At 45.0% G+C, this 27,228-nt stretch overlaps 4 protein-coding genes across 10 annotated transcripts in view; 2 read left to right on the top strand and 2 right to left on the bottom strand.

Moving 5' to 3' along the window:
- Nucleotides 1-8,566, bottom strand: part of usp32 (ubiquitin specific peptidase 32) — a 38,079-nt gene extending 29,513 nt beyond the window's left edge. For all 4 annotated transcript variants that reach the window (XM_031573618.2, XM_031573619.2, XM_031573620.2 and 1 more), the window contains exons 1-2: nt 8,397-8,566; nt 1,771-1,898 (exon numbers count right to left, since the gene is read on the bottom strand). In XM_031573618.2, the coding sequence (XP_031429478.1) occupies nt 1,771-1,898; nt 8,397-8,454 (186 nt within the window). In that variant the 5' untranslated portion in view covers nt 8,455-8,566. The remainder of the gene's footprint in view (nt 1-1,770; nt 1,899-8,396) is intronic.
- A 177-nt stretch (nt 8,567-8,743) lies between these two features.
- On the top strand, nt 8,744-12,129 carry si:ch1073-145m9.1 (CDP-diacylglycerol--glycerol-3-phosphate 3-phosphatidyltransferase). Its single transcript, XM_031573632.2, has 7 exons — nt 8,744-9,428; nt 9,565-9,700; nt 10,072-10,167; nt 10,445-10,557; nt 10,660-10,783; nt 10,884-11,056; nt 11,150-12,129. Exons 2-7 carry the CDS (start codon nt 9,661-9,663, stop codon nt 11,213-11,215), a joined length of 612 nt encoding a protein of 203 aa, XP_031429492.1. The 5' UTR covers nt 8,744-9,428; nt 9,565-9,660; the 3' UTR covers nt 11,216-12,129.
- Nucleotides 12,130-12,220: 91 nt separating this feature from the next.
- appbp2 (amyloid beta precursor protein (cytoplasmic tail) binding protein 2) lies at nt 12,221-21,914 on the bottom strand. 2 transcript variants are annotated; one of them, XM_012824105.3, is made up of 13 exons: nt 21,529-21,914; nt 19,787-19,875; nt 19,302-19,453; nt 19,085-19,208; nt 18,670-18,838; nt 18,473-18,565; nt 18,171-18,238; nt 17,984-18,089; nt 17,747-17,871; nt 17,112-17,197; nt 16,606-16,796; nt 16,290-16,455; nt 12,221-16,134 (listed from the first exon to the last, which is right to left on the bottom strand). In XM_012824105.3, the coding sequence occupies exons 1-13, from the start codon at nt 21,664-21,666 to the stop codon at nt 15,875-15,877; spliced, it is 1,767 nt and encodes a 588-aa protein (XP_012679559.1). In that variant the 5' UTR covers nt 21,667-21,914; the 3' UTR covers nt 12,221-15,874. The 2 variants fall into 2 exon arrangements, with proteins under 2 accessions (XP_012679559.1, XP_012679560.1); XM_012824106.3 differs by having other exon boundaries at nt 18,476-18,565; nt 21,529-21,913.
- A 1,163-nt stretch (nt 21,915-23,077) lies between these two features.
- The window catches only part of myo18ab (myosin XVIIIAb), a 103,502-nt gene continuing 99,351 nt past the window's right edge, over nt 23,078-27,228 (top strand). For all 3 annotated transcript variants that reach the window (XM_031573617.2, XM_031573616.2, XM_031573615.2), the window contains exons 1-2: nt 23,078-23,207; nt 25,568-26,722. In XM_031573617.2, coding sequence (XP_031429477.1) covers nt 25,697-26,722 — 1,026 coding nt within the window. In that variant the 5' untranslated portion in view covers nt 23,078-23,207; nt 25,568-25,696. The remainder of the gene's footprint in view (nt 23,208-25,567; nt 26,723-27,228) is intronic.

Below are 27,228 nucleotides of genomic sequence, written 5' to 3'. Positions count from 1 at the left end.
CCCTGCCTTTGACACCCTGGGTCATGTGGTGAGGCATTGTTCATCAATAATAACCACAGCGAATAAACAAATATGAGGTGGCCGGCCTGTGATGTCACCATGGCAACATTTGGCTCTGGCCACTTTGGTGTTTGAGCGAGCACAAAGGACTAACTCATGTTCTGCGATAAAGTTCAGATGAGATATGCTTCTGGAAAAGGCCTGAGTGCTGACTAAATCACTGAGGACGGTGTGTGTGTGTATGTTTATGTAGGTGTGTGAATGTGTGTGTTAATGTGTGTGTGTGTGTGTGTGTGTTTGTGAATGTTTGTATGTGTGCTTGTGTGGGCACGCGTGTGTGTGTGTGTGTGTATACTTGTGTGAGTGTGTGTGTGTGTGTGTGTGTGTGTGTGTGTGTGTGTATACTTGTGTGAGTGTGTGTGTGTGTGTGTGCCGAGGCCCATAGCCTAAATGCAGGGAACTTCTAGTGCTACAATGCCTAACTAACGGAAAGGACTACAGCTGTTTTATAATCAACTGCAAAAACTAAACAAAGCAAAGCAGAACACCACACATTAACCAGAGAGACAGCCACGGAAATATAAAGTGAACAATGGACATGGTGTGACATTAGACTGTTGGTACTACTAATACATGGGTATCTATGAATTCAGAAGCCAAACAACACTGTTCAATTGCTGTGAAAGGTTGACATTCTATTGATTCAAACTGAAAATCTTATTGTACTTCAATGTCAGTGAAAACCTCACAGAGTTACCAGTTTTTAAACATGGGCTTTTTAGAAATACGCTGTGTTTTTCCAACTAGTGAATTAGGAAGTAACTCGATCGATCTATATGTGCTGTATATCATCACTCTACAGAGGAACTTTTTCTCCATAACACAAAATGCCTAATGGCTTCCGATTCACTGATTTTAAAAACACCATCTATCAGGCAAGGTATGTCCTCTTTAAAAACACATACTAGGTTATGAGTAGTTATCGTCTTGGATGGCAGAGGGCAATACAAATAAAAAGCTGACCTTATTTATGAGTCAGCCTAATTTCTCGGGAGATTGAGGGTTTTACTGCCATCCTACCGAGTAGCATCGTTAACTATGAGAATGAGTAATGAGTTACTCACTCCTTTCACAACGCACTTACTGCAAAAGGAAAGCCTGTGATGAAGAATACAGCTGGACAAAGAAACTACATATTAAGCTTATTTTTTTTGGGTCTGATTTTGCACACGATCATCTGAGATGTGAGAGGCTATTAGGACTCCGATGGAGGGGGACTGGCAAATGGCCACAGCTCCGGGTGCCATGGCGACAGGGAGACATTTCCCTCTGCTTAATGAGTTCCACTTTTATTCATGAAGGAGCCAAAAAATGAAGCCTTACCAATGAAGAATGTTACATTCCGAAGGCATCTAGTTTCATTTACACAAGCCAAGCAAAAGTCATGAGGACCACTGCAAAGCCAAAGGAAAATTGGAAGAACATTCTGGAATGCATTCTGGAGACTTGCTGGAAGGTTCAGGGGCTTTTAAAGTCCTTCATACATTCAGACCTTCTCTTCAATTAACATTGTGCAGTGTGCATGTGCAAACTAGACACAGATACACAGGTCATGGCGTGTATTTTAGGGGACAGCAGTGTGTGTGTGTGTGTGTGTGTGTGTGTGTGTTACTGAAGTAATAAGCGCTAATAGAGGGAAAAGGTTCAGACTTGCCAGGATACTCATTAGGTTTGGGTGCGGGCCCCAACCAACCCCTGAACTCGGCTTACCTCTGCAACCTTGGGTGGGACCCCATCCCCCAGCACCTCCTTGTAGAAGCACTGCTGGGTCATGTAGTAGGACACGCCACTGGTCCTCTTGAAGGCATCCTTCAGCCGTTTCAGCTCCACATCTGTGACTGTGGAAACGGAGCAGAGAGAGAGAGAGAGAAAGGGCATGAGCAGGTTGTTTTAGTCAGTGTGAAAGGAGATGCTCAGGGAGAGATGGACGAACGTTAGAGAGCGCAGCGCCTTGACCAGTCCACAGAAAGCTGACGCTATGCCTTTTCATTTTTTCGTTGAATGTACTAAACCGGGTCCTCTAACTTCCTTTCTGGAGCCGACCGACCGACATTAAAAGGAATCAAAAGTGGCTACTCTCATTGCTGCCTCTCATTGTGACTGTGTGTGAGAGGGTGACGGTGCCACTCCCCTGCCAGCACTGACGCCCGTTCTGCCACTGTGTCGAGTGGGCGGGAGGCTGCTGAGCAAACGCGTTCTGTGCTAAAAGGTCACCGCCACCTCGGCAGATCTCTCTAATCCCGCTCCAGGACTGAGTTACGATGGCAGACAGGGGCTGCAGTCAGCACTCCCCCTCACTGCGCGGGCACACACACACACACACACACACACACACACACACACACACACACACACACACAAGCTGCTGCAGACACCCTCAGCCTGTATTTAACCTGCACTCCTACGTGAGGCTATCACTACCACTACCTATGTCTGCAAGCCCTCCAGAGTCCTTAGAGTACTTTCACCCACACAACTCACAGAGCCCTTTGAAAAAGCACTCCGTCTTGGCAATGGGTCACACTGAGGCAGATGGCTGGGAGCACCTTGAGGCTGTACAGCGCAGATGATTTAGCATCTCCCATTCTCTGGCCATTTTCACGTCTCTTTTTTTCTTCACGACTGATTTTCACCTTTGATTTGCGGTGCACCCGCCTTGCTTCTCACCTTGATCCTGACCACCATAACACTAAAACCTCCCTTCCCCGACAGATTTTTAAGAGCCCTGGAGGCAGCGCGACAAAGGCGAAGGGGTGTGTGAGTGAACTCTGGGGCACACGGGGTGTCCTTGTGGTGATTCAGCGCGCAGTGGCGGGCAGTGGTGCATGACTGTGCTTGTGGTACTGCAGGAGCCACCGGAGTGCGAGGGCTGGCTGCTACTCTGCTGCAGTGTGAGGCGGGGGGAGTGCATGGGAAAGCAGACAGAGCTGTACCACATATGTTAGACAGAAGAGTGTCACAGAGTAGAGAAGACAGAGAGTTAGAAAGAGATATACAGACACAGAGAGAGAGAGAGAGAGAGAGAGAATAGGCAGGAGTGACAGAGACAGAGAGAGTGAGAGGGATGACAGAGATGGAGACTGTGGGGACGGATCCTCTCTGGAGGCAACATGCACGTGACGGGTCACCACCACACACACACGGGCTTCTCCATGTTGCTAGCGCTTTCCCCAGTCTTTTGTTGGCCTGTACGCATCATCTGTTTACACTGTCCACCCCCCCCCACCCCCCCCTGTGAACCATGTGATTTTGACAACTGGCATCAGGGCAACCAAAGAGGCTTCATCTCCAACAGAACTGATGCAGCACTTTGACTTTCCTACCGGACGGCGGCGGCAAGCGCGTGCACGTTCAGCAAAAGCTTCGCCGGGCCGCGTCGGACGAGTCCCAGCTGCATGCCGAGAGCTCAGTGAGTGGAAATGAAAACATCCGGGGCCATGCTCCCCTCGAGCTCTTACGGCCCCCACCCCACCCCACCCCCAGCCAACCCCCCTCAGGAGCCACAAGGAGAACCACCAGGTCAACCGCCTACCGCAGAGGAGAGGTAAATATTAACCACTCTCACATGCTGGGAAGGAAAAGGCCGTTCAAACGCTAACGTCACGGTTCGTTCGCGCACACACACACACACACACACACACACACACACACACACACACACACACACAGACACATGTACACACAGCAGGTCTGGGGTGTTATGTGCCTACGACAGTGGAACAAAGGCACACGAGGGGAGATTGAGGAAGTAGTTTAGAGTTCAAGGAGGTCATCTGCTGTTACTTTAGGGGCGTGAAGGGTTGAGGTCTTCCTTGCGTGGTAAATGGAAAGGAAGAGAGACTGCAGGAGTCCCTGGTCTCACACTCATCTATCCATCATCACATACAGGAGGATGGAGGAGACATGGTGGTGACCCTAGGAGCAAGGGCGAAGTCCACACACCGTCCTGTACGTGCACACATACACCCCCACACAAAAAGTCACAGGGTTAACCTTTCCCACCTCCATCTAAACACAGGCAGGCATATACACACACACACACACACACACACACACACACACACACACACACACACACACACACACACACACACACACACACACACACACACACACACACACGCACACGCACACAGGTCAGACTACACAGCAGTGTAGCTGGCCAGCATATCTGGTTTACGTTTTGTTAATATGTCTCCAGAAGTCCTGATGTGACATTACATTTTAATTGAGCAACAGAAGAGAATGCAAAATCCTCTCTGCCCTCTCCCTGTTCCGCATCTGAGCAGATGAGACGCCATTCAAAAAATGAGACATCAAGTTAGACATCCAGGCAAGATGAGGGAGGATCTGGGACTCGGCAAAGCAGCGCTGATGAGCAGTGTGCCAGCCTTCTCTTCCTCTGGGTCGTTAATGGTCAATTAGACGAGGCACATTAGCATGTTTCAGAATGTGCACTTTCAGAGAATGCTGGGGCGGGAGAGAGAAAAATCTGCAAATCATAAGGACCGGCTCTGATCAGCTCCAGAGATAGTGGGAGACCACAGCTATTAATGCACGCCCAGAAAAGGCATCCACAATTGCTTGCGCACACAAACACAAACACAAACACAAAGAATTGAATTACTGAAATCATTTTCAGTCGCTGATCACTCTGTGAGTGAACAGAAAAACTCATCAGGACCAAATTAAAAGATCAAAGTCCAAAGTCAAAGGGACGTCTGAAACAGGCCACTGTGGCTGTGCCTGATATGGCCAGAACAATCAGCTCAGCGGCAGGCGTACAGGAAGGAGAAGAAGAAAGCCACGGGGACATGGGGAACTGGGGAAATGCCCATCAAACTTCATCAGAAATGAAGCTCAGAAACGGCCTTTTATAAACAGCCTCCCCTGTAGCCATTTGTGGTGTTTGCAAACATCCAATCTAAAAGCGCACAGTCCACTGTGCAAGTTGGTTTGGTTTGTTTCGAATGAGCCTGGGCAGCCGCAAAACCTCACGAGTGCTAACAACGCCGTCTGAGTCACAGACTAAACAGCGCTCATGAAAATGCAAAGGGAAGAAAAAAGGGAAAATGTCAAATTACACCAGAGAGGAAGTAGTCATTGACAGAAAATGGCTTTGATATGACAGCTACTGGCGCAGACCGCATAATCCCACGGCTGAGGCTTCACAGGCCTTTTGATTTTTCTTTTCTGCTTTTTTTCTCTCTCCCCACACCCCCAAACTTCAAAGTCGATCACCTTGAGGAATAAGTGGCACATCCACGAGGCTCAGGGTGTCTTCATCAAGGCAACCGTCTCCCTGACGTTAAAAACTAATTCAAACGATCGCCTACTAACAAACGTGACCTACTTTTTGAGCTCCCCCTCCATCCCACCCCAAACCCGCACAACTGCCGAACATGTAGGTCTGTAGGTTGAGGTGATCTTCTGATACCGAGCGCGCAGAGGAGGGCGGTGACATTCTTTGGGTGATGAAGAGCAAAAGCGCTGACCCACGCTGGTAAGTATCATAAATGAACGCAGACGCGTCAGGTCCACGTTCTCATTATCTCGACCGGAGCTTGTCGTCTCTCACCTCGGGGAACCCATCACCACACATCCTGGATTGATGACTCGACTCTGGTTATGGCAACCTGTCAGAGAGCACACCGGGGCGAGCCAAGGACACGGGCAGAAGGCACGACACGTAAACATCCAAAACAACTTTAGAAGCCTACACCAGTCGCGATATCATCTTTCTTTATGGGGCAGCCAGTACGAAGTCATTCATTGTTCTCACAAAACCATCCATGCCAATGGACGAGAATGGACTAAAATAGCCAGGATAAACAAAGCCATTCCTATTGCCATTTGGAGACACTGCTCGTATTGTGGGGTCGTGATGCAATTTATCTGCATTCTTGGACACCAAAACCACAACTCGGAGAGCGAGCCACTGCAATGTAAGCAGAGCCAGGAACAATCGGGGTGTTTCAGGGAGCTTCACGCCAGCCAGCTATTTCTCTCTCTCTCTCTCTCTCTCTCTCCCTCTCTCTCTTTCGCTCTGTTCTTTTCTTCTCCACTCCTCGCAAAAACAAACACATCTCTGTCAGAGGCAGTTCCATTCTCCATAAGTGAAGTGACGGGGGGAAAGACAGGGTGGCACGTTCACTACAATGCCACTCCATCAAGCTTCGACACAACCTGAAATAACCTGGGCCTGGCCACATCAAGTAAGCAGAACTGAAATCAACAGGGACGGAAGGAGAAGGACAAGAAAAAAAGAACATCACAAGGTGGGTAGTGGGGAGAGAGGTCACAGAGAGAGAGAGAGGGAGTGTATATCTCTGTGTGCCGTGCGTGCATGAGGAACAGAAAAATATGCCATGCAAAAGTAACATTCCCAATGCAAATGAGACACCTCTTTGTGTCAAGCTCTCACCACAGCGAACAGAGTGGACAAACCCTAGGCTGAGGCATTCACGACACACAGCAGCTGATGATCAAGGCTGCGCTCCCATGCTTGCTCGCTCTCGCCTCAGATGCAATATTGCTTCTGCATGCAAATGTGGACGGCGTAAAGCAACAGCTGTGCGCGCCTTTTCCCCCCTTTTCAGATGGAGCTGGGAGAAGATAAGCTATGCTGACACTGCAACTCCCCAGATACAGGTGCCAATCTGACAGCTCCTCTCAAGCTCCTGGTCCACCATGCTCTGTCCTCCCATACACACACATGCACACACACACACGTGTCCTCTGTGCATTAGTGCATTGGAGAAGCTGTATGTTGCTCCAGTGCTGCAGACACTGGGGGATGGCTGCCAGTGTGCATCAGTGAGCCCACATCCTTCTGTTGTCTGCTGAGGCTCTCAACAAGCAGCACAGCACAACCTGAAACACACACCTGTATCCAAGCCTCCAGTCATATCAGCAATACCAGGGTGCGTATGTTTACTTTCTGTAGGCACCACTGACGCATAGCATTAGAACTACACCTTCCATAAATGATAGAGGTGTGACAAACATATGAATAGGCTAGCCTCGTTTCCAAAGGTTAACTGAGCAGGTAATGAGGAGGTTTCATACACACATACAGAGTAAATGCAGGAATCTTTTTTCATAGAATTCTAAAAGGTTCAGTGTTAATTGTAGATAACATTGGAGGATGTTCTGCAATAAGACCAATTCTGGTCAATAAATACATGCTGTAGGCCTATGCTGCTGGCTTTTCTTCCTCCACTGTGCCAGTCAAACAGTTCCACTCTGACGGCATTTCAGATGAGACTTTAACGGGTGGGTCAAAGTTTAGTTTATACTGCCTTGGGGTCAAAGTACATAAAGTATCTGGTATAACATCATGTGGCGCCGTCTATGATATGGAATTTACAATAACACAAACATGGTGATAATGAAAACATCAGCCTACACGAAACTGTAACTACTGATCCATGGCCATGCCCTACCATTATCTCACACTTTCCAAAGACAGATTGCTGAAACAGCGTAACATAGCATGGGCAATGGTACAGGTGCGCTCCACCATCAGCTATCCCGTTACGGCGCACGGGGTAAGAAGGTAGGTGGCCTCTGAGAAACGATTTCAAAGCAGCCCTTTAATACAGTCAAGTTACATGGTGGTGGTGGAAGACAGAAATGTCCAAGTTAGTATACATCTACACTACAGCTGTATAAAAACGAAAACTGCGCAAGATCCATAGAGACTAGTTATTCTTGATAAACAATCATTGCCACGTCTGTCCGTAACCTGCAATGACAACAACTGACTAAAATAGACAGTAGCTCCCAGACTACCGGTAAGTGACATAAATGTTACAATCACTGCATCTTGCTATACTACTAGCGATACAAACCTTGAGGTGACAGGCTTACAACACGGTAGGAGCACCACCAATACCATTACAACCACAGAACTAGTGTGTGCTTGTTTGACAGATAGGTGCCAGCTTCCATGATGAGTAAAATCACTTGGTGTGAAATTGCTAAAGCTGACAGGCAGTTTAAAAAAAAAAAAAAAATTATGTTTCAAATACAGCCTGGTGATCTTGGTTAACGGGTGCGTAAGAAGGCTCGAGTACAGTTTCAAGGGGCGAGATCACGCTCAAATTGTAAATTGTGTCTAGGCTACTGTACACTTGCAAGCTTGTTAGCTAGCTAGTTAGAAGGCTAAGGCTGACAGCATATCAACATGGTAAGCAGTCTAGGCTGCTGTCTGCTAATTCGTCTGGCAACGTTAGCTAGCATCCCAATACATGTAAGTAGGTGGCTAGCTAGCTAGCAAGTTTGCAAGAATCTGCTAGCGGCGTAACATTAACTATTTTGGTTGACGTGCCTACCTCTTTTGACGGCCTCGTCGTACGAAAGGAAGCCTATCCTTGACTCTTTGGCTCCCATTTTGCCCTCATTTCACTGCAGTATGAAAAATGTGTGGTGTGCAGCTCAATGCCTGTTGCCGTCTCCGTGTTGCGTGTGATAGATAGCAGCTCAGTTCTGTACTCCTGTGTTTTCACCGAATGACGCCTCTTTTGGCCGACGCCTCCATGCTTGGTCACATGACCTTAGCACTGTACTGTCACCTGACCAGATTAGAAACTCTTCAGGTGGCTTTGGAGTTTCCGAGGCTAAAATTAAGCAGCATTCTGTATTGTACTTTTCTCTACCGAGATTTTTAGGGAGATTTGTAGTAACATTGTGGACTTGTAACTGTGTGAACCTTTAAATTGACTATGCATGGTTCATAACGTTAGCATGGATGTTGAGGTTCCGTTTTCAGATGGGATTATCGGTTTGTCTCAAGTGGTCCTAGGTCCGTGGGCTACATTGAAAATATTTTGTCTATTACAGGCTAAATGCGATTTCTCCACAGACCTCTGACTTTATATAACATATCGTAGACATGCTGTCTATGAAAGTGGCCACAAAACTGAATGGTTAGTTAAATTACATCAAAACTGTAGGTATCCTAGGTGCCGATTGACTGCATATCAGTGAGATACGAATGTGTGACCTTGGGTTACATTTAAAACAAATCGAATTTGTCGTAAAATTTAAAATAAATCAACAAAACTGGCATACTTGGTGGAAGGTCGACCACAAACCTTTGCCTTTGGCTCCCCCCTCTGGCCACGAGTCGTAAAAGCATTATGACAGTTTAGCTCCATACACATGCGAGTCGCGCTTATTCCTACTGTCGGCTTTTGTCAAGCAGTGAGGTTGAATGTGTGTGAAGCCGTTGTTTTTACTATCATGTATATGCGCAGTGTTCATGAATCCAACCAAAGAATTGGCTAACATGATTATCAGGCCTTTTAGATATTTTGACTTTCACACTCCGAAGGAGGGCATGTTGTGACGCAATCTGGCATAGGGTGAGTAGCCTGTGTCGGCAGAATAGCCATTCTCAGTGATGTATATCCTAACGAGTTAGACTACATTGACTAAATATTCTATAATGCAATCGTGCAAATTCGCATTAATATAACTTGGTGCTGTTCTTTTGAATAGGTGAGGAGGAAGAGGAAGTATACCAGAAGAAGAGCAATTCATATACAACTCGAAACGGAAGTAGACTCACTGCATCAGACACCTGGCATTTCCGAAATGACACTGAAGATATGTTTTTATGTTCCGAACATTATTGGTGAGCGACTCTGACATAGACATCTCTGACATCATACTTCCCTACCTTATGACGCTTTATTTAGCGACGTACAATATTAAGAAAATAGCAACGGTAATGGAGGAATAAATGTCATGGTAACTATTGCAGCAATAGTAGTACATTTCATCCAAGAAAAACGTAGACTACCTGCCCCAATATTTCTTATGACGTTTGATTTTTCTACAGTTGATTCCTGTTTCTGAGTAACATTGGTGATGTATTATGAGAAACGACCGTAGGCTTTTGTGAGATAACTAGTTTTCAGAGTGGGCATTCACCAAAGATGAAGTGAACATCAGTGTTTGGGCCTGTCACAGATCAGGTCTATTTAATATGCTTTGTCCTCGCAGGTTACATTCGGATAGTCCTGATCCTGGCTGCTTGGTGTGCTTTCAATAGTCCTGCCCTTTTTTTCCCTGCCTACCTCACCTCCGTCATATTAGATGGTAATGACTTAATGTGTTGTCTTGTTTCATATTGGTAGACTAATCAATTCAGAACCTAACTGAATATAATGTGAAATTACAGTAAATAGTTTAGTTTTTTAAAATGTATGTGCAATTGTGCAACGTTTAATAATTCCCCAGAACAGTTCTCAGTTTGTCCTCATAGTAGTGCATCATCAACAGATGACCATCATTAATTAAAGCACAATTAGGACACATAGAGATCTTTTGAGTTCTCTGTATTTATTGATACAAAAAATATTTGTGGTTACCTCAGGTATTGATGGCTGGGTTGCACGGCGACTCGAACAGACCTCCAGGTTTGGGGCCTGGTTAGACGTCATAGTTGACAACATGGGACGAAGCATGGTGTGGAACATGCTGTTTCAAGTAGGTTGGTGATGGTTCAGTCAACACATGACAAAGTCCTTACTTGAACCTAAAATTGAGCCAAACTGCATGTTTTGACAAATGTGTTTCCTTGCCTTACAGTGGGGTTGGCTCATTTCAACACTGGAGTGGTGTGTGTTTGTCTGTAACCACAGTGCCTTTGGTGTTCACTGGAAGAGTAACTTTAAGAAGAGTCCATATTGGGTGAAAGCTGTCATGGCTAAAGGTACACAGTCAACACTTTGCATGGTGTGTAGTACACAAAATGTGTATTATTATTCTGACTAACAACATAAATCATTTCATCTTTTACTTTGTACAAATAGGTTTTAAGACGCCCCTGGGAGTGTTCACGATTGCTGGGCTGCATGTCTTGCCAGTGTGGCTATACGGATACCAGCATGGGGTTCTCACCAACACGTTTTATATTCCTGAGTGGTTCCAGGGTTTGGGACTCATGCTTCTGGCGGCAGGAAGACTGTTGTGTATGTCTGTGGAGGTCAGTACTGCTTCCTGTTTTTCGTGTTGTCCAATGAGGGTACACCGTTCAGCCATAGGTAATGTGTGTTGTGCCTTTGCTCGCATTCATTAGATGTGGTGCATCTGGATCCACGTTCACTATCTCACAGATGTCGAGGACACCAAAAAGAAGAACTGACAGACCTGCTGGGAAGGTTCTTGCTCCTCAAAAACCCAGGGCACATAAGAAGGATTAAGAGTTTGTGTCTCTTAACTGACAGGGAACCCTTTTTTTTTTTTTGCTGTTGTAAGGATTCAAGGGATGATTCAGTTTTCAAGTCAGGCCAAAGTGAATGAAAGGGAAAATGTCAGGAAATGCTTAGTTTTGCTGAAAAAATAAATGTGATTTCAGGTGCAGCTCATGTAATAGACATGAAATGGAAATGAAATGCTGCATTTCTGTCTAGAGCTTTGAACTGAAGTATTGTTGCTACATATTTATTTTATATTTATACTAGGGTCACAGGGTTTTTGTTAGTGTGGTTTGATCTAGTCATTTTTCCTTCCATAATGACATTCATATTTGTAATCAAGAATCATTTTTTGTATATTTAGGATAGTTGTAAGTCATACGCATATTCCATAACACGGTCAGTGTATTTATTTATCTAAACTCTTGTCTTGGTCTGTAGGTTTTTATTTGTTTTTGAGACACACAGGAAACTAGTTTTAGTTATTGAAATGATTTTTTTCTACACTTAACATCTGATATTATGTCAACAGATAGACAGATAGTGTTTCCATGGCAGGATTTTCCAGGATGGCATATTTGAGGAAAGCCAAGATACTATCTTTTAACTATTATACTATCAAGATTTAAAAACCTCTTTTCAGCAAAACGGTTCAAAACTGTGGTAGACGCATAACTCCCTCAAGGGCATTGCTGTTGTGGAGGAGGGTCTCCTGAGTGACATTTGTGTTCCATAACACTGCAATGCCTCTCTGTTCTGTTACAGGCAAATATGGGTTGGCAATATGCCATGTCAGTGTACCATTACAGCCACAAAGTACATCTCCTCACGCTAAGGTCACGGCCCTTTTTGATTACATCACATCTCTGAGCGAAGACCTCTTCGGCGGAGTAGAGACGAAAACACCTTTCCCTTAGAAGTCAAGAGAGTTTCAGCAATGGCAGAGAAGAGCGTGTAGAAACCAGTATTTATTAGTAACATTGCTTCAACTCTTGCTGTGGAACAGCCTCAGCAGCCGCCCAGTACACCCATACAATTTACAACAGTCGCAAGTCATATTCCACCATCTTTAACACTTCACTCTCAAGCATCCCACAGTGTTGATATAAGTGAATGGACAATTCCGTTTTTATTCTCTGACAAGTTCATTTGGGATGTAAATCCTTTTTCGATTTCAGAGGCACAAAATTCACTTTGTTCCATATAATCATACTTACAGGTGTCATATCCTTTTGGCTATACAGAAGCTGGTCCTTCTAGCATGTACGTTACTTTAAAGTTCACCAGTGCAGTAATCTTTAGCATCTATATCTACATAGAAATACTCAAAACATGCAATTAAAGGCCAGCTATTCTTTGTGTGAGAACACTGACTCGGGGGGAGGGGGGGGGGGGTCTTCATTGGTGGACTCCAGGCCATTTACCATTTGGATGCTACTGTAATCCATAACCATACTTTTAGGCCTTTAATGCGCAACCCACACACAAACCAATGGAATTACTTGCCAATAAAAAAAACCAAAGCAAAGAAATACCACTTGAGGTAAACAAAATGAGCCCTTAAAATCAACATTCGCAAGAAAGCATTAATTCAGAAGTACATGTTTTTATGTTTTCTTCATATTTTTGGATTCCATTAGTTATGGGCATGTTACATTTGCCAGTGAGATGGGAACAGTAATGAATAGTGATTTTGTATTTTGTGACCATGCTGGATGTGGATTACACTGGCTACTCCAGGAGTAGTGGCGGTGTGAAAGTGGCCTTGGCCAGCAAAGTAAATAGCTTATTGACAATACATTATTGTTACAACTGTCACATCCAATGATTTTACTCGGCTAAAGGTCAATAAAATGGAAATGCACTTTCAGCGTTGGTTTTCTGATATCACAGCTTTTATTCATAATGTTCCACTTGTCCAACTTAATGTTGTTTTGTTTTTCTGTATGCAAGGCAATCCCCTGTTCCCATTCTTTCCTCTCACATCCCCCTCCCTCTATCCTGTGATTCCCTTTTCCCCTCATCTGTACAAACTTGGGTGACTTTCGCCATAAACACACTTCGCACTTCCTGCCATTCAGGGTTCCCTTCGTGTCAGGTCTAGGGGTGTGTGTGTTTGTCTCTCCGCCTAAGCTGACCTCCAAACAGGAACTTGCACGCTGCCCAGATGATCGGGAGGGCCAGCTAAGACAGGAGAGGCCTCTGCTGTGCTGTATCTGTGATAACTTCCCACAGCAATCGGCTTGTTAGGGATTTAGGAGGAAGCAAAAGCGAAAAAAAAAGAAAGGCTTCTGAGAGCCAGAGCACCGTTAGCTGAGCGTCCTTTAAGGCTAAGGCTTGGACTTCAGCTAGAGCTGGGGCCCCGTGTCACAAAAGCCATCTGGGTAAGACCCGACACGCACATCCAAGACTCACTACTGTGAGATCAACACCAACGGCACGGTAGAAATACGTCCACCGCTGCACTGAAGCAAGGGCACGGCTCAGCGTCGTACAATAACGAAAAAAAGAAAGCAGAGAAAAAAAAAATCGGTGACACGATTGAAGACAACATGGTGCACTACCACTTCTGGGAGAACAATGTGATATCTAGACAAACACAGCATGGAACTCCAATCACTTTTTCTTTTTAAACTATTTGTAACCATAGCCCCGGACACTGTTACCAATTCTTGTCAGTGATGTGATTCAGCTTGTTAGAAGCAGGCAATTATAATCTTGTAAACTCAACTTGGAAAGCCATTTTTTTTTTCTGAGAGCCAATCTTTGGGGAAAAATCGTAACAGAATGGGGTAGAGCGCTGGTCAGATGAGGAGGGAGACACCATGTTGAACTGCTCCAGCAACTTCCAGATCTTAGAGCGTCACAAGGACCCCTGTGGATCCTCGTATAGGACTAGAGCATGAGCTTATTGTATTTCTTGCACTGGTAAATGCTCTGAATGCACAGGCACACCTCTTACACAGCAACCCCCTTCCCCTGCCCCGGCGGTCAGCCCACGCTACAAAAACAGGTGCACCCGTCAGCTCTTTCCTATGTGGTCTCCTGACAGCGGGCTGTGGGCCAGGGAGGATGGCTCCATCAATGCAACCCCATGAAGGGGGGGGGGGGGGGAGCTAAAAGTCTGAATGGATGATGAGAGGTTTGTGGAAAAGCCCCCCCCCCCCCCCGTGGAGTTGGTGCAGTCCACCTACGCTCACAGTGACTTTGGTAAGAGACTCAGCTCAGAGACTCAGAGCAACATGGTCTCCCCTCCAAGTAAACCGACGCCCTCTTCCCCACGGCCCCTGGACCACTATTGGCAGAGCCAGCAGCTGAGCGCTCACATCCGAGTCCAAAAGAAGTCCATTTGGCTCATCTATATGCAATGTTAAATCTAGTTATAGCACGCTTTGCATATAAATTATTGGCATTTAAATTAAACTAGGTGCCTACTTAAACATGTCAGTGAATACAAAAAAGAAATAATAATAATAATAATAATAATAATAAATGTTTGCATCCAAAACATTAGTATAATCCTCTGGTCCATAGAATTCTCGTGACAGAAGACACATTGCGGTCCAATCAAAAGCAGTAATGGGCCTTGCGTGTATGCCTAAGGTCTGACCTTAGAGTGACAGAAAAGTTGTTTTTCTTCTCCTTTTTTTCTTTTTTGTTTCCCCCAACATCAGGCAGATTTCAGTCAACAATCGTCTTTACCATGGGTATTCCTCATCATTACAGGAGGGAGCAAAGGGGAGCGTGGAGCTCCTTCCGGCACTTTCTGTGGACACAGAGCCCAGCCAGGTTCTGAAGGGCCGTCAGGACATGCTCAATCCAACACTAGACACAGCACACATGGGGGAGTGGTAACCTGGGTACATGGTGGACACTGAATTCCCATGACACGTGAAACACCTCAACGTTCAGGTACGACAGATAAAATAAACACAAGAAGAAAAAAAAAAAATGAAAACAAACTTACAGGGCATTATACAATTAAAAGAAGGGTCGCAAGTCTACACACTGGGCTTGGGTTATCTTTTTTTCTTTTCTTCTCCCATCGCTGTCCTTGTCATCTCCTTTTTTTTCTTTTTCTTCTTTTTCCATCTTCTCTTCTTCTTCTTCTTCTATCTCCTCTCGTGTTACAGAAGTAAGATCAAATATCAATCTCCTTGGATTGGTTTTCTTAGGAGGTGAACCTGAACCAGACATAATCCTGTTTGATTGGAGTGAGAGTAGGCTCCCACTGGGCCCTCGTCAGAGCCCAGGCTGTGAGCAGGTCTGTGGTGGTGATGGTTGGGAGGGTTGGCTGGTGCAGGCCGGGTGACTGACTGGCATGGACAGCCTCAGGGTCTCAGCCAGAGGAGGATCCCCTGATAGCACCAGGTTCCACTGCAGCTCCAGCGAAATCCGCGTGGGACTAGACGCCCAACGCATGAGTCAATAGTGAACCACGTGGATGTGAGTTTGTGTCGAGCTGTAACGTGTGTGTGTGTGTGTGTGAGAGCATGGTTGCCACTTATATATGTGTGTGGGTGGGTGTTTGTGTGTGTGGGGGGGTGTATAAGTGAACCTGCTGGATGACCATTTGTGTGTCTGTGTGTGTCCCTGCCGTCAGCCCCCTAACCGGGGTGCCCTGCCCCGTGGCTCTGCTGCGACAGCAGGAAAGACTGGACCACTTCGTCGGTGGCCTGCGGGCTGGTGTTGACGTCCTCGAGCGCATCGGCCACGGCAAACTGTCTGTCCCTCAAGCGGTTCCAGTTGGACAGTATGTTGTGGTACTCAAACACCTTCTCGTAGTTTCCCACCGAGTTGTACAGTTTGATCAGGCCCCGGTAGTCATACTCCAATCCGCTGTAGCCTTCCCCGAACAGCTTCTTGCCTGCAAGAGTACGGGATAAACATGCAAAATGGCAGATTAGAGGACATGCATGCATGTGCACAAGCCTGTGGAAGGGAGGGGGGTGGGGATGGTAGGGATTATGGCAGCGGGAGGATGAGAAGAAGATTTTGCTTCGGAGTTATGAGCCGTCTTACCGATTGCGATGGAGCGCAGGTAGAGCCGCTCGGCGTCCTCATACTGGTTCATGTCGTAGTTGTAGAGAGAAGCCAGGTGGCCCACGGACAGCGCCACCTCGTAGTCCTCTTGGCCCAGGAGCTGCTCCTTGATCTGTATGGCCTTGATGTGCATCTCTTCAGCCTCCTGACACAACACCGCAAAAACACAAGTGCATCAAACTCGCTGACCTGTGAGCACGCAGCATGTGCACACGAACGTCCTGCCACAATTGTTTTAATGAAGTCAATAATCTGCGTTGACAGAATTTGGCACTACACAATGAGCAATTCTAACCTTGAACTTGCGCATGGACTGGTAAAGGCGGCCCAGGTTGCCGTAGTGTTTGGCTGTCTGGACGTTGAACTCCCCGAAGGCTTTTTTGGCCAGCTGGAGGGAGGAGAGGTGCAGGTCGTGAGCCTCCTGCAGTAGCCTCTCTTCCGTCTCTTTGTTATGGCAGTCGATGGCGATCTCCTCCAGGATGAGAGCTACGGAAATTAAAATGACACAATCTATCGGTTAGCAGCAGGCTTGATTTGGGGCATGGCATACCTCTAAAACTTGCCAGGCTGCGGGGTTAAACCGTTGATTTCTGTAAAGAGCCTTTGTGAGTATTGTTGAAAGCTTTACGCAAATTATATTTAAACCAATTTTGAAAATAAATCCAGGAAGTGACGACATATGGTCCCGAAGAGGATGCCACAAATGGGCCACTCATTCTGTTGCCAGAACATTCCGCAGGAGTTACGCGTTGTAAATATTCAAGGCGCTTACGAAAGCCGAACAGTCAGGCAGATCCATACCTTTCACCCTTTTGGACGAGGCCAGCAGCAGATGGTCCTCGGGGAGAATGTGAGTTATGATGTCTATGGCACGTTCTGCGTGGAATCTGAAAGCAGTGCGGAGAACAACACTTGGGTCAGAGAAGGAAGGTGAACAATCTGGTCGGGGCCAGTACATTGAAATTCCCTATAAACAGGGCACAGTGCAAACATTTCGCAAAAGGGGATGCTGACATGGGAGACATTTTGTGCCTTGATGAGCTATCCAACTGGGTGCTTTCTCAGAACAACAGACTAAGATGCAAAAGTTGACGATGACTCAACCCAGTACAAAATGTTTTTGCTTAAATAAGAGCCCTTGGAATATTTTTTTAGGATTTCACAATGATGAATGAAAATACTAAGACTTGGAAATTACAACAGAACTGAAACTCTGAAGAGAACATTTCATGAGACTTAAGCCAATAAAGGCAGACATCCCTTCTCAACCATGTTACAAACCATGACAGAAAAAAAACATCAATGGCAATGATATCCTCTGAAATGGGTGTGTATCCCGATTCCCAACAAATTCCCAACAAATCTAGAAATTGGCTTCCCACTATTGACATGCGAGCGACTAATTAGACTTTCTAAGAATAGAATGGGCTACTCACAGTGCATTGTCGAATTTACCAGAGCTGTACTGATGCACATATGAGGAGTACGCTAGATCTTCATGCGCGGTAGCTACATGAATATTCTTCCCTCCAAACACAGATTGCCGAATATCAAGGGCGGTCTGAAAAATAAATTATTATTACAAAACACAATCAGTACAAATGGACTTAACATAATGGTTATAACATGTTATATTAAGATAGTGAGGTGAATAATATTTTTTATTGGCTTACCTGGTAAATAGCGACTGATTGACAGATATTGTCTACATTGAGTAAGTAGAACCCATAGTCTAGCAGCGTGTCAGAGTACTTCGGGTGCTTGTGTCCAAAGTGTTCCCTGAAACGTACAAGCATAAAATTAGAAAAAGGAAAGTAAAGCACAAAAATAAGACAGTCGAGGAAAATCAGAGAATCTTACCTTGCCAGAAATACTGCATGTTTAATGAGCTGTTCGGCCTTCCGGAACTCCCGTTTAACAACACATGCCTGTTCACACACAAAAAAAAAATTCATGACCGCATGCCCCACAAAGCTCTCTAAAACAAAACATGTCTCTGAAAGGAATGTAGTCTGACAAAAAAAAGAGACATTTTTAGCCCAGCTGGAAAATATGTGACTGTTTTTCCTGTTTTCATCTCGTCTTACTCACTCCATACCATGTGAGAGGCATAACCACACTGCTTTTGTAATCAATGTTGCAAAAACAATAAACATCACAACTACCTTGGAGGCTTGTCTGAGGACATCCACCACCACTTTGACCGGCAGGCCCACGGTTATCTCCTTCATGGCCTCTATACACCACCTGTACGCCTAAAACACAAAAACAGAATGTTTAATCAGATTTACTCACTCTCTCTCCAACTGATATCCATTACGAAGAAATGACAAACTGGCCTCTGTCCTCACAATCTTACCTCGTCATAGTGGCTTTTAGCAAAAAGCAGGGCACACAGCTCCCCGTAGAGAGCTGCTTTGTTAGCCTGATGGCCGTGTTTGGCGAGTTTGTCCATGTAAGACTGGGCCAGCTTGAACGTCTCCTCTCCCAGGTGGTACTTGCAATTGCCATTGCGAACGTGGAGCAACCTGAAATAAACCAAGAGTGTATTAGAAGCATGTGTTAAACAAAGACTGTTGCTTTCAGCTGTTCCGAGTGTAAATTTGATTTGTGGTTATGCTGACATCTGATCCTCTATGGTGCTGCAGACATGCAGTTGAAAATTCAGCTTGGTTTTCTATGCATGCAGACAGGACACAAACAAATAAGTTGCTTAATTTCCTAAATCGTTCAGTATACTGAGCTGGTTCAAACTGTGGCAAAGCAAGACTCACCTCACACAGCATTCCACGGCCCGATACCAATGCAGGACCTCATCGTGCAGTGTGCAAAGCTGGAGACACGACAGAAAGACTTTCTCCGCATCACCATACCAACCCGCATCTGACAGGAAGCCACCTAACGGGATGGAGAGATTATTACGTCCATGAGCATCATCCAACCAGGTCCCACGTTCTACACTGTAACATTGTGTTAGCACAAGCCAGTTACCTAAAACAAAGCCAAACTGTATGGCTTTTTCTTTGACATGGGCGTCGGATTCGGCAATGTAAGAGCACCGACGGCTGAAGGAGTTGGCCAAAACGGAAGCCACTTTAACACCATGGTCCATCAAGGCCTGGAAGCAGTGGTGTAGGAGGTGTCTGCAGGGAGGGGTGGCAATACATTCCAATATCAGAAGATGACTTCACACGTATATGACCAGACGATAACAAAGCTGAACCCCCAACGCTGCACTTATCCTAAACTTGAGAAATACTTTGTGCCGTTACATTCCTTTAAAAATGAGTTTGATTTGCAATCAGATAACATAGCTACCAAGGGGGTGATATCTACAAACACTACACCTTAAGTCATATGAGACTTATAGTAGTGAGAGAGACACATGCCCAAGACGGTCACCGTCTTGACTGCTAACTTTCTGACATTCATGCAAAGCCACACAGACATCAGAGTAGTGCTCCGCTGTAACAAACCTTTTGTCAGAAGCTCGTAGGACTTTGGCGAAGACCTCCAGCTCACAGAACTCCCCTCCCAGCTGGCAAAGCCGGCCTTGCTGGTAAAGCTGTAAAATAGGGGGAAAGGTGAGGGTGACATCCCAAAAGGAAAACTGAGCAATTTACCAAGGAGCAAAAACACTCCTACTGTGAAAAGTGGATACACTGTAGGACTGGCATATGCCATTAGTTTCAGTCCACAAACATAGCAAATAGAGACTATAACCAACCTGTATTCTCTTTATACCCTTTATGATTAAAATAAACATACACATACTTTTCACTTCATCAAATCTACTTACTTGGTGATTACAAAAAACAAACATCTCAGAATTACATTTGTACGACTACACTAACTGAAAAAGCTGACATTTACAAAAGAATGGCAATCTAATTAGGCTCTTGCTAAGCCTACAATATCTTCAGCATAGCAAGAGAAGGACTGTTTGTTAGGAGAACTCGCTGAGACCTGAACCTTACTGGAAGTTTTATTTGGTTTGGTGTGGGGAAAAAAAAAAAAAAAAAGAGAGTATGGTCTGACTTTTGACAACAGACAAGTTTAGATCACAACAGTTTATATCTCGAAAAGGCTCGATTCTCATGAATAAAAACCACGCCATTAAGCACGTATAAGTCCAATATACCCATAGTAATTAATTACACCCACTTCGAGGATGGTTTATACATATGTATTAACATAGTGTTTTCAACGTTCACAGTTAATATTAAACCACGGCTCTGAAATCTTTAATCACATTTTGACAAAAACAGACGAAACAGCATATGGTCACTGGTTACACAACGTTGGAATGATCAAACATGAAGCGCCATATCAAACTAGCTAATTAGCTAGGTCTGTAATTCTGAAGTACATGCACTTCAACAATGGCCCATACAGAGATTCAAACAAAGCAATCGCTGATGTCTGACATCCTATTTAACGTTACTCAGCTAAACTGAAGGTTACGATACATCGTTTGTGCTATCAGTAGCACTGGCCTAGTGTGGAAAGAGGGCACATAAAATGCGAGCTTATTCTGAACGGCAACATTGTCAGAAAGAGGCATGACTGTTTTACGTGCTAGGCTAGAGGGACCTAGATACAACCCAGTTATGTCAGAGAACTGATGTCAAGAAGGACAAGTAGCTATCTAGCTAGCTGCGGCCAAGACTATCCTGAGTTAACGTTAGCCATCTAGCTAGTAGCCAACTATATCATCCTTTTAAATGCTGGACAGGCACTTCAAAAAACGATATAAATAAATTGAAATGTTCTACTAAAGATGTTTTGAACATTGGCCTACCTCAAATTCTGAGAATAACTACATAGCTAACTTACAAAAATATTGCCTATATCTACCCAAATTGTACATTATTGGTAGCTAACTTTAGCCTTCTCCCAAGCTAAACACCAAGCCCTTAGCTAACAAATATCACAAATATTCGTAGAGATCCGAAACATGTTTGTGATATATAACCTTACTGTGTGCAATCCTTATCACGTCTTAATATCTTTATAAGGAAGTGATTGTTGGCATTACTAAAATATCCCCGCAATCCACCCAGACAGCCAGTTGACAAACTAGACGTAGCTAGCAGGTAGGAAGCCATCCAGCTAGCTTGATAATGCAAGCCAAACAAGCAACTAAACAAGACTTAGCTTGGTAGCTACTAGTAACCCTGTACAACACGCCTTGCATATGATAAAAATAATATCTTACCTTGTAATAAACATCAAACTGTATGTTTTCAGGAAGAGACCGAATGTCTCTTCGCGATCGACTGTAATTGTCCACCACTGCTGATATAGCAGTGTTGTACAGTGTTTCTGGGATCCATTCTAACTCCACTGCGGCCATATTGTTTTCCTTCTCTAAATCCAGCAACACCGCCCCCCCTCCTACTTTCTCTTCCCTCGCTACCTTACAGAGGTACAAGTATTTTCTGTGCTAGTCGTCATACACCCCGCCACTGCAATATCAAAATAAAACACGGCAATTCGTCGGTCGGATTATGAATGCAACCACTCTGTCATAATCTCATGTTTAACCCTCCCGTTCCAACACCCCCCTTGGTTCCCCAACATCCATCAGTGTACGCAATGACGCACTGACGTACTGTTGCCGAGTTGATTTGGAGCGTGCTCGCGGGCATCACTACTGGACCCAAAAGTAGTGTTGCAAGAGAGGCTCCCTACAAACAGTTTGTAGTTGCCTAATTTTAAGTTTATACGATACACATTGTCCCTAGTTTGTTGTAAAATCACATAGATGTGCTGCCGTCCTAACTGTTAAAAGAGCATACCTGATTTCTACAGATTATACCATTTTTTAAGCGATAGCCTATTTAAGGGAATATGTAGCATAGCTTTGTCATCTCTATCACGAACAATATCTTGGATGTTGTCCATAGGTGTTATAAGATATTACATTTATAACAGGCTCTTGGTTATTATGCCTACATCAGTTAACACCGCGGCACGTTCATGTTAAATACATTGATAAAGTATTTGGGCGTGGTTTTGAAAACAATATAGCCCAGCACAGTCAACAGTCTATTTAAAGATCCACATCTCTCAGGGGTCTGCATTTTGTGTATTTGTATCTTTCCCCACCTTTGAGCCGCCTAGTAATCTCGATTATGCAATATTTGTGCTATTATTTCTAGTTGTTGCTTCATGTGTTCTGTTCTGACTATTGACACCATGAAAAGATGTCTCCTGCCAGATGTCTCCTGCCAGACTAAAGCGTTTGATTGGATTGAATTGGTGTAAAAAAATTAAATCTATGACATTGTCACCCAGAGAGTAATTTATCATCATTACTCGTTAACTATGTTTTATGTCATGATCTTCATTGATGAGCTGATGGAAGTAGCTTACCACAAGATGGCGCAGTAAGAGTTTGCAGGAATTCAAGGCACACAACTCAGTAAAATAAGCTAATTTGGAAAATAAACGATTCACATAACTGCTGATATAATTAGTCTAGGCTATCAATAGGCAGCAATGGTCTGTGAAATAAATGTCCCTAAAATGGTCTTAATGAATAAGTGTGAATACAGTTAATTTCCATATGTGTTAGTTAACTTAATTCTAACAAGATTTTAATTTAAATATAATAAATCACCTTAATAAATAAAAAAAATCATCATCACTATATGTTTTACTTTATCAGAAAGCACACACGATATCACATTTTGAAAGTAGAAAGTTGCAGTTCAGAAAATCGACCAGCAGGAATCACTGTTCAATAGCCTTCCAGAAAGTGGCGTGATGACGGCTGCTTTCTAATCACATTCAGGTCTGGTCGTTCCTACAGCGTTTTCTTCGCCTATCCAGAGAGGATCCAGTCACTAGTGTCACCCTGATAAGCCCGAAAAAGCTGGATGCTGGATAAGGGTGAGTATTAGTTTTTTTGTTTACTGATAATAGTGTTAAGACCTAGCTAGATATGGAGGTTAAACGACCAGAAAGACTGACTTAACTGCAACGGTTGATATGGTCCCATACAGTGATGTTTTCATCTGAATCAGCACCAGCCTGCTGGATAACGCATTCAAACGAAAGACTTTCGCACACGTTATTTTTGTGCGTGTTAGCCGGACGTATTAAGTATGAAGAGTCGTTTTATGGTCTCTTGTTTAGACAGGTAAATGGATATGATTGTTTTTGAATGATACATTTTACCAGCAGCTTTTCAGTTTCTATTCAAACCATTCTGATTTCATTGCCGGAGGTGTTTGAGAGGGCTAGTTAGCCTTTTTCTCTTTTTGTCTCCATCATTGCGAGGCAGACGGGGGTCTTTGTTAAATTCCGGACCACATAACCACAATTAAACTTGTTAGCCTTGTTAATCATAAACAATAGTCTCTTATGCAAGGATCAAGGCTATTTAGCGCAGGGCTATTTCTTGGGAAATGGCAAACATCTGTATGGTGAGACTCAGCTAATGTTAACGTTAGCTACCCCAAAATCATTATGTGGAGTGCAGATAAAGCGTGGGTTTATCCAGAGTCATGTTGGGTGGGTGGGTGTATCTGGCAGTGGTATCTGCAAGACATGGATATGCAGGTCTAAAATAACGACACTACACAAATGGTGCTGTTAACTGTAATGCTATTGCTAGTCAGTTGTGGAACCACCTATCGGGTGTACATGGATGAAGGTGGTAGGTGAAGCCTCTAGGAAGTTATTCGCCGCAACCGCTGTGTTCTTATTGGAAGCGTGCTTCTGATTTTCGGGATTTTCACTGCAGACGATAGTGCATTAACCTGGTACTGTTAGGTGACATAAGAAGCTACATAATCATTTAAAAAAAAAACCGCGTAACATAAAATTACTGTGAAGGATTAAGTCTTTGAAGTGTTTGTTAGTCGTACAAGATCAACGGAGTGGTGTATTCTGATGTCATTTTTTTCGTAGTTGCTAACGAGCTTTTGGCTTTTAGGTGTACAAAGACAGTTCAATATTCAGGTGAACTGTACATCTGCTTTGCATTGATCTCTCCCAGCAAGGCAAGCAGTGGTGTGCCTTATATGTTCATGCTTGAACCCATTTAAAGATAGTGTCAAAATATTACACATGACTGTTCTTGAAGTTGTGCTTCACTGAGTTTTTCTTTTCACTTTCACTGTGTTATGTGCCTAGTCACTATGCTTGTGACATTTGTTGTAGTGGATAATCAACCCCACCTCTTCTGTTAAGTTAATATTTAGCATGTGCGTTCATATTCCACAATGCCTAATCGAATACTCAGTTTGACATTGTGTACTATTTCATATTCAGTGCAAAAGTGCTATTATGGGCTTGTTGCCCTAATACTAACGCTTGATTATGAGCATGGTTGACACTGTCGTTTGAAGTGGTTTATGGTTTCCTTTTATTGGACTGAAAGAGTCATGAAGTAAAACAAAGCATAATTTTGCCTCAAAACACTCGTCGGTCCATCTACGATCTTGAAAAGCTTGTCTTGTCAAGCCTGTCTTTTTGGGAAAGAATCTGGCTTCTCTGTATTGCTGTTTGTTTAGATGTTGGGGTATCCCACTGGTGGGAACCAGAAGGTTTTAGAATATGAATCCAGCGGTTGTAGGAAGCTGTGGCCTTTCAGACACAGGCTTGGTCAATCATGTCTTGAGGGTGACAGTCTTGACGGTGAACGGTAACAGTGGACAGTGAAGTGGTTGGTAACTTATTTATCACAGAATTCAGTCAATGTTTCGTATTTGTCTAGGTGTTAAATGATGCATAGGTTTTGAACTCATGATCTCATACGTAACGGCATTGCTGTAATGCAGCCTAGGGAGGTGGTGAGGTGATCTTGGGGGCTGCTCTCTTGTGGAGAGGAGGTAATGAAACACAGATTTAAGGGCAGGAGGGGTAAATCATCTGTGCCCTCTCTGCTATGACGAGAATGTCCTTTCCCCCCGTTGCTTTTGGTTGGAGGGTTTGTGCAAGACACATCACAACAGCAATATCCTATTTCTGAGAGCATGTCAACCCCCCCCCACCCCCACCCCACCACACACACACACTGATGAGGAATGCTGTGTCTTCAATCTCTCAAATTTATTTAAACTGTGGGGTTGTTATATTTTGAAGACCCAGTGACCCAGAGTGTTATACAACATCCACAGGGAGGGGTCTCACAATGTAATCATTCTGCAGATCTTTAAATGCTGGGATTCTTTTGTCAAACCTTATGGGAAGTCTTTATTCATATTGGTCTCTCTCTCTTTCTTTCTCTCTCTCTCTCTTCTCAGGCCTGGTGAACTAGAGGCAACCCAGAGTCCTCTGCCTTAAACCCCTGTTTGCCTCTGTATGGAAAAATCCCCTTTGTGTGATGACCTTGTAGACACACCATTTGAACTTACTGACCGGAGCAGCGAACCATGTTCAACTTCAAAAAGGACAAAGAGAAGGATGGAGCGAGGAAGGAGAAGAAGGACAAGAAGGACAAGAAGGAGCGGATGTCCGCCGCTGAGCTGCGCAGCCTGGAGGAGATGAGCATGAGGCGTGGCTTCTTCAACCTTAACCGAGGGTCCAAGAGAGATTCTAAGAGCAAGCTGGAGATCTCCAACCCCATCCCCATCAAGGTGGCCAGCAGCATGGAGCTAAGCCTGACCGACATTGAGTCGGACGGCCTGAGCAACCGCAGTAGCATGGTGCTGGATGTTGACCAGCTAAGCGCAGCCAGCTCCAGTGATGACCTGAAGGGGGACTACGGCCAGGATGCCCACCACCGGAGCTCGGTGAAGGAGCGGGCCTCCAGGTTTGGCTCCCTGGCCATGCCGAGCTCGCAGGTGGGCCAGATCATGAAGCGCTTCTCCTTCTCCCAGAAGAGCAAGGAAGAGAGCCCCTCTGAGGGCTCCACGCCGTCCGGCCAGAACTCAGCCGCCCCCTCCCCTCAGGTGGAGACCAAGGTGTTCGACCCCCAGCGCACGCAGAGCCCCCAGCAGCAGCAGCAGCAGCTTGGCCCTCGAAAAAAAGTGCGCATCCCAGAGGTGGTGGATAAAACGTTCCCAGCAGACCTCCGGCTCCCGGCTGTGATCCCACCGCAGACCCCGGAGGTTCGGGAGCTGGAGCTGCAGCGGCGCAACACTGGCGACTTTGGCTTCTCCCTGCGCCGCACCACCATGCTGGACCGCGGCGCTGACGGAGCAGTCTACCGGCGCGTGGTCCACTTCGCCGAGCCTGGCGCCGGCACCAAGGACCTAGCGCTGGGGCTGGTTCCTGGGGACCGACTGGTCGAGATCAATGGCAGGAACGTGGAGAACAAAAGCCGGGACGAGATCGTGGAGATGATACGGCAGTCGGGCGACACGGTGCGACTGAAGGTGCAGCCCATCCTGGAGCTGAGTGAGCTGAGCCGCTGCTGGCTGAGGAACACAGAGGGGCTTCGGCGCGAGGCCTTTGATGTGAGTAGTTTGACCCTCGGGAGGTGGGGTGGGTGTGATGGGCTTTTGGTGGAGTTAAGTGTGGAATGAGGTTAATTATTTTCTAAGAGGTGTGAACTGTGAACTTTTTGTCATACCAGGCATGTCTGTCAGTCATGTGTCAAAAGGAGAATACAAACAGACACTCTCTCTTCCAGGTACAAGGGTTTTTTACTGGCACTTTCTCTTTTGCTAGTTGAGAGGGGATCACCTGAAGTGCCTTTTTAAGGAACTGGATGAAATGCTCAACCGCAGATTGCACAGCATTGTCAGTACTTTCTCTGCTGTGAGTTTTCTTTCTCACTTCAAGGTTTGGTAGTTTGCAGCAGCTTAGTAACTGGTGGATACCGTAGTTTCCCGACTATTAACCGCGGTTTATATATAGTTTTTTTTAAATATAATAAAATATCGTGTGTGGCCTATTCATGGGAATGCATTTTATTTCGCCTGGTAGTTATTAACACGCACAGTAAATCTGCCAGGCAAAG

Source organism: Clupea harengus, chromosome 9 (genome assembly GCF_900700415.2).
Source record: "Clupea harengus chromosome 9, Ch_v2.0.2, whole genome shotgun sequence".
Classification (NCBI taxonomy): domain Eukaryota; kingdom Metazoa; phylum Chordata; class Actinopteri; order Clupeiformes; family Clupeidae; genus Clupea; species Clupea harengus.
This window is presented reverse-complemented; position numbering and strand designations above follow the sequence as displayed.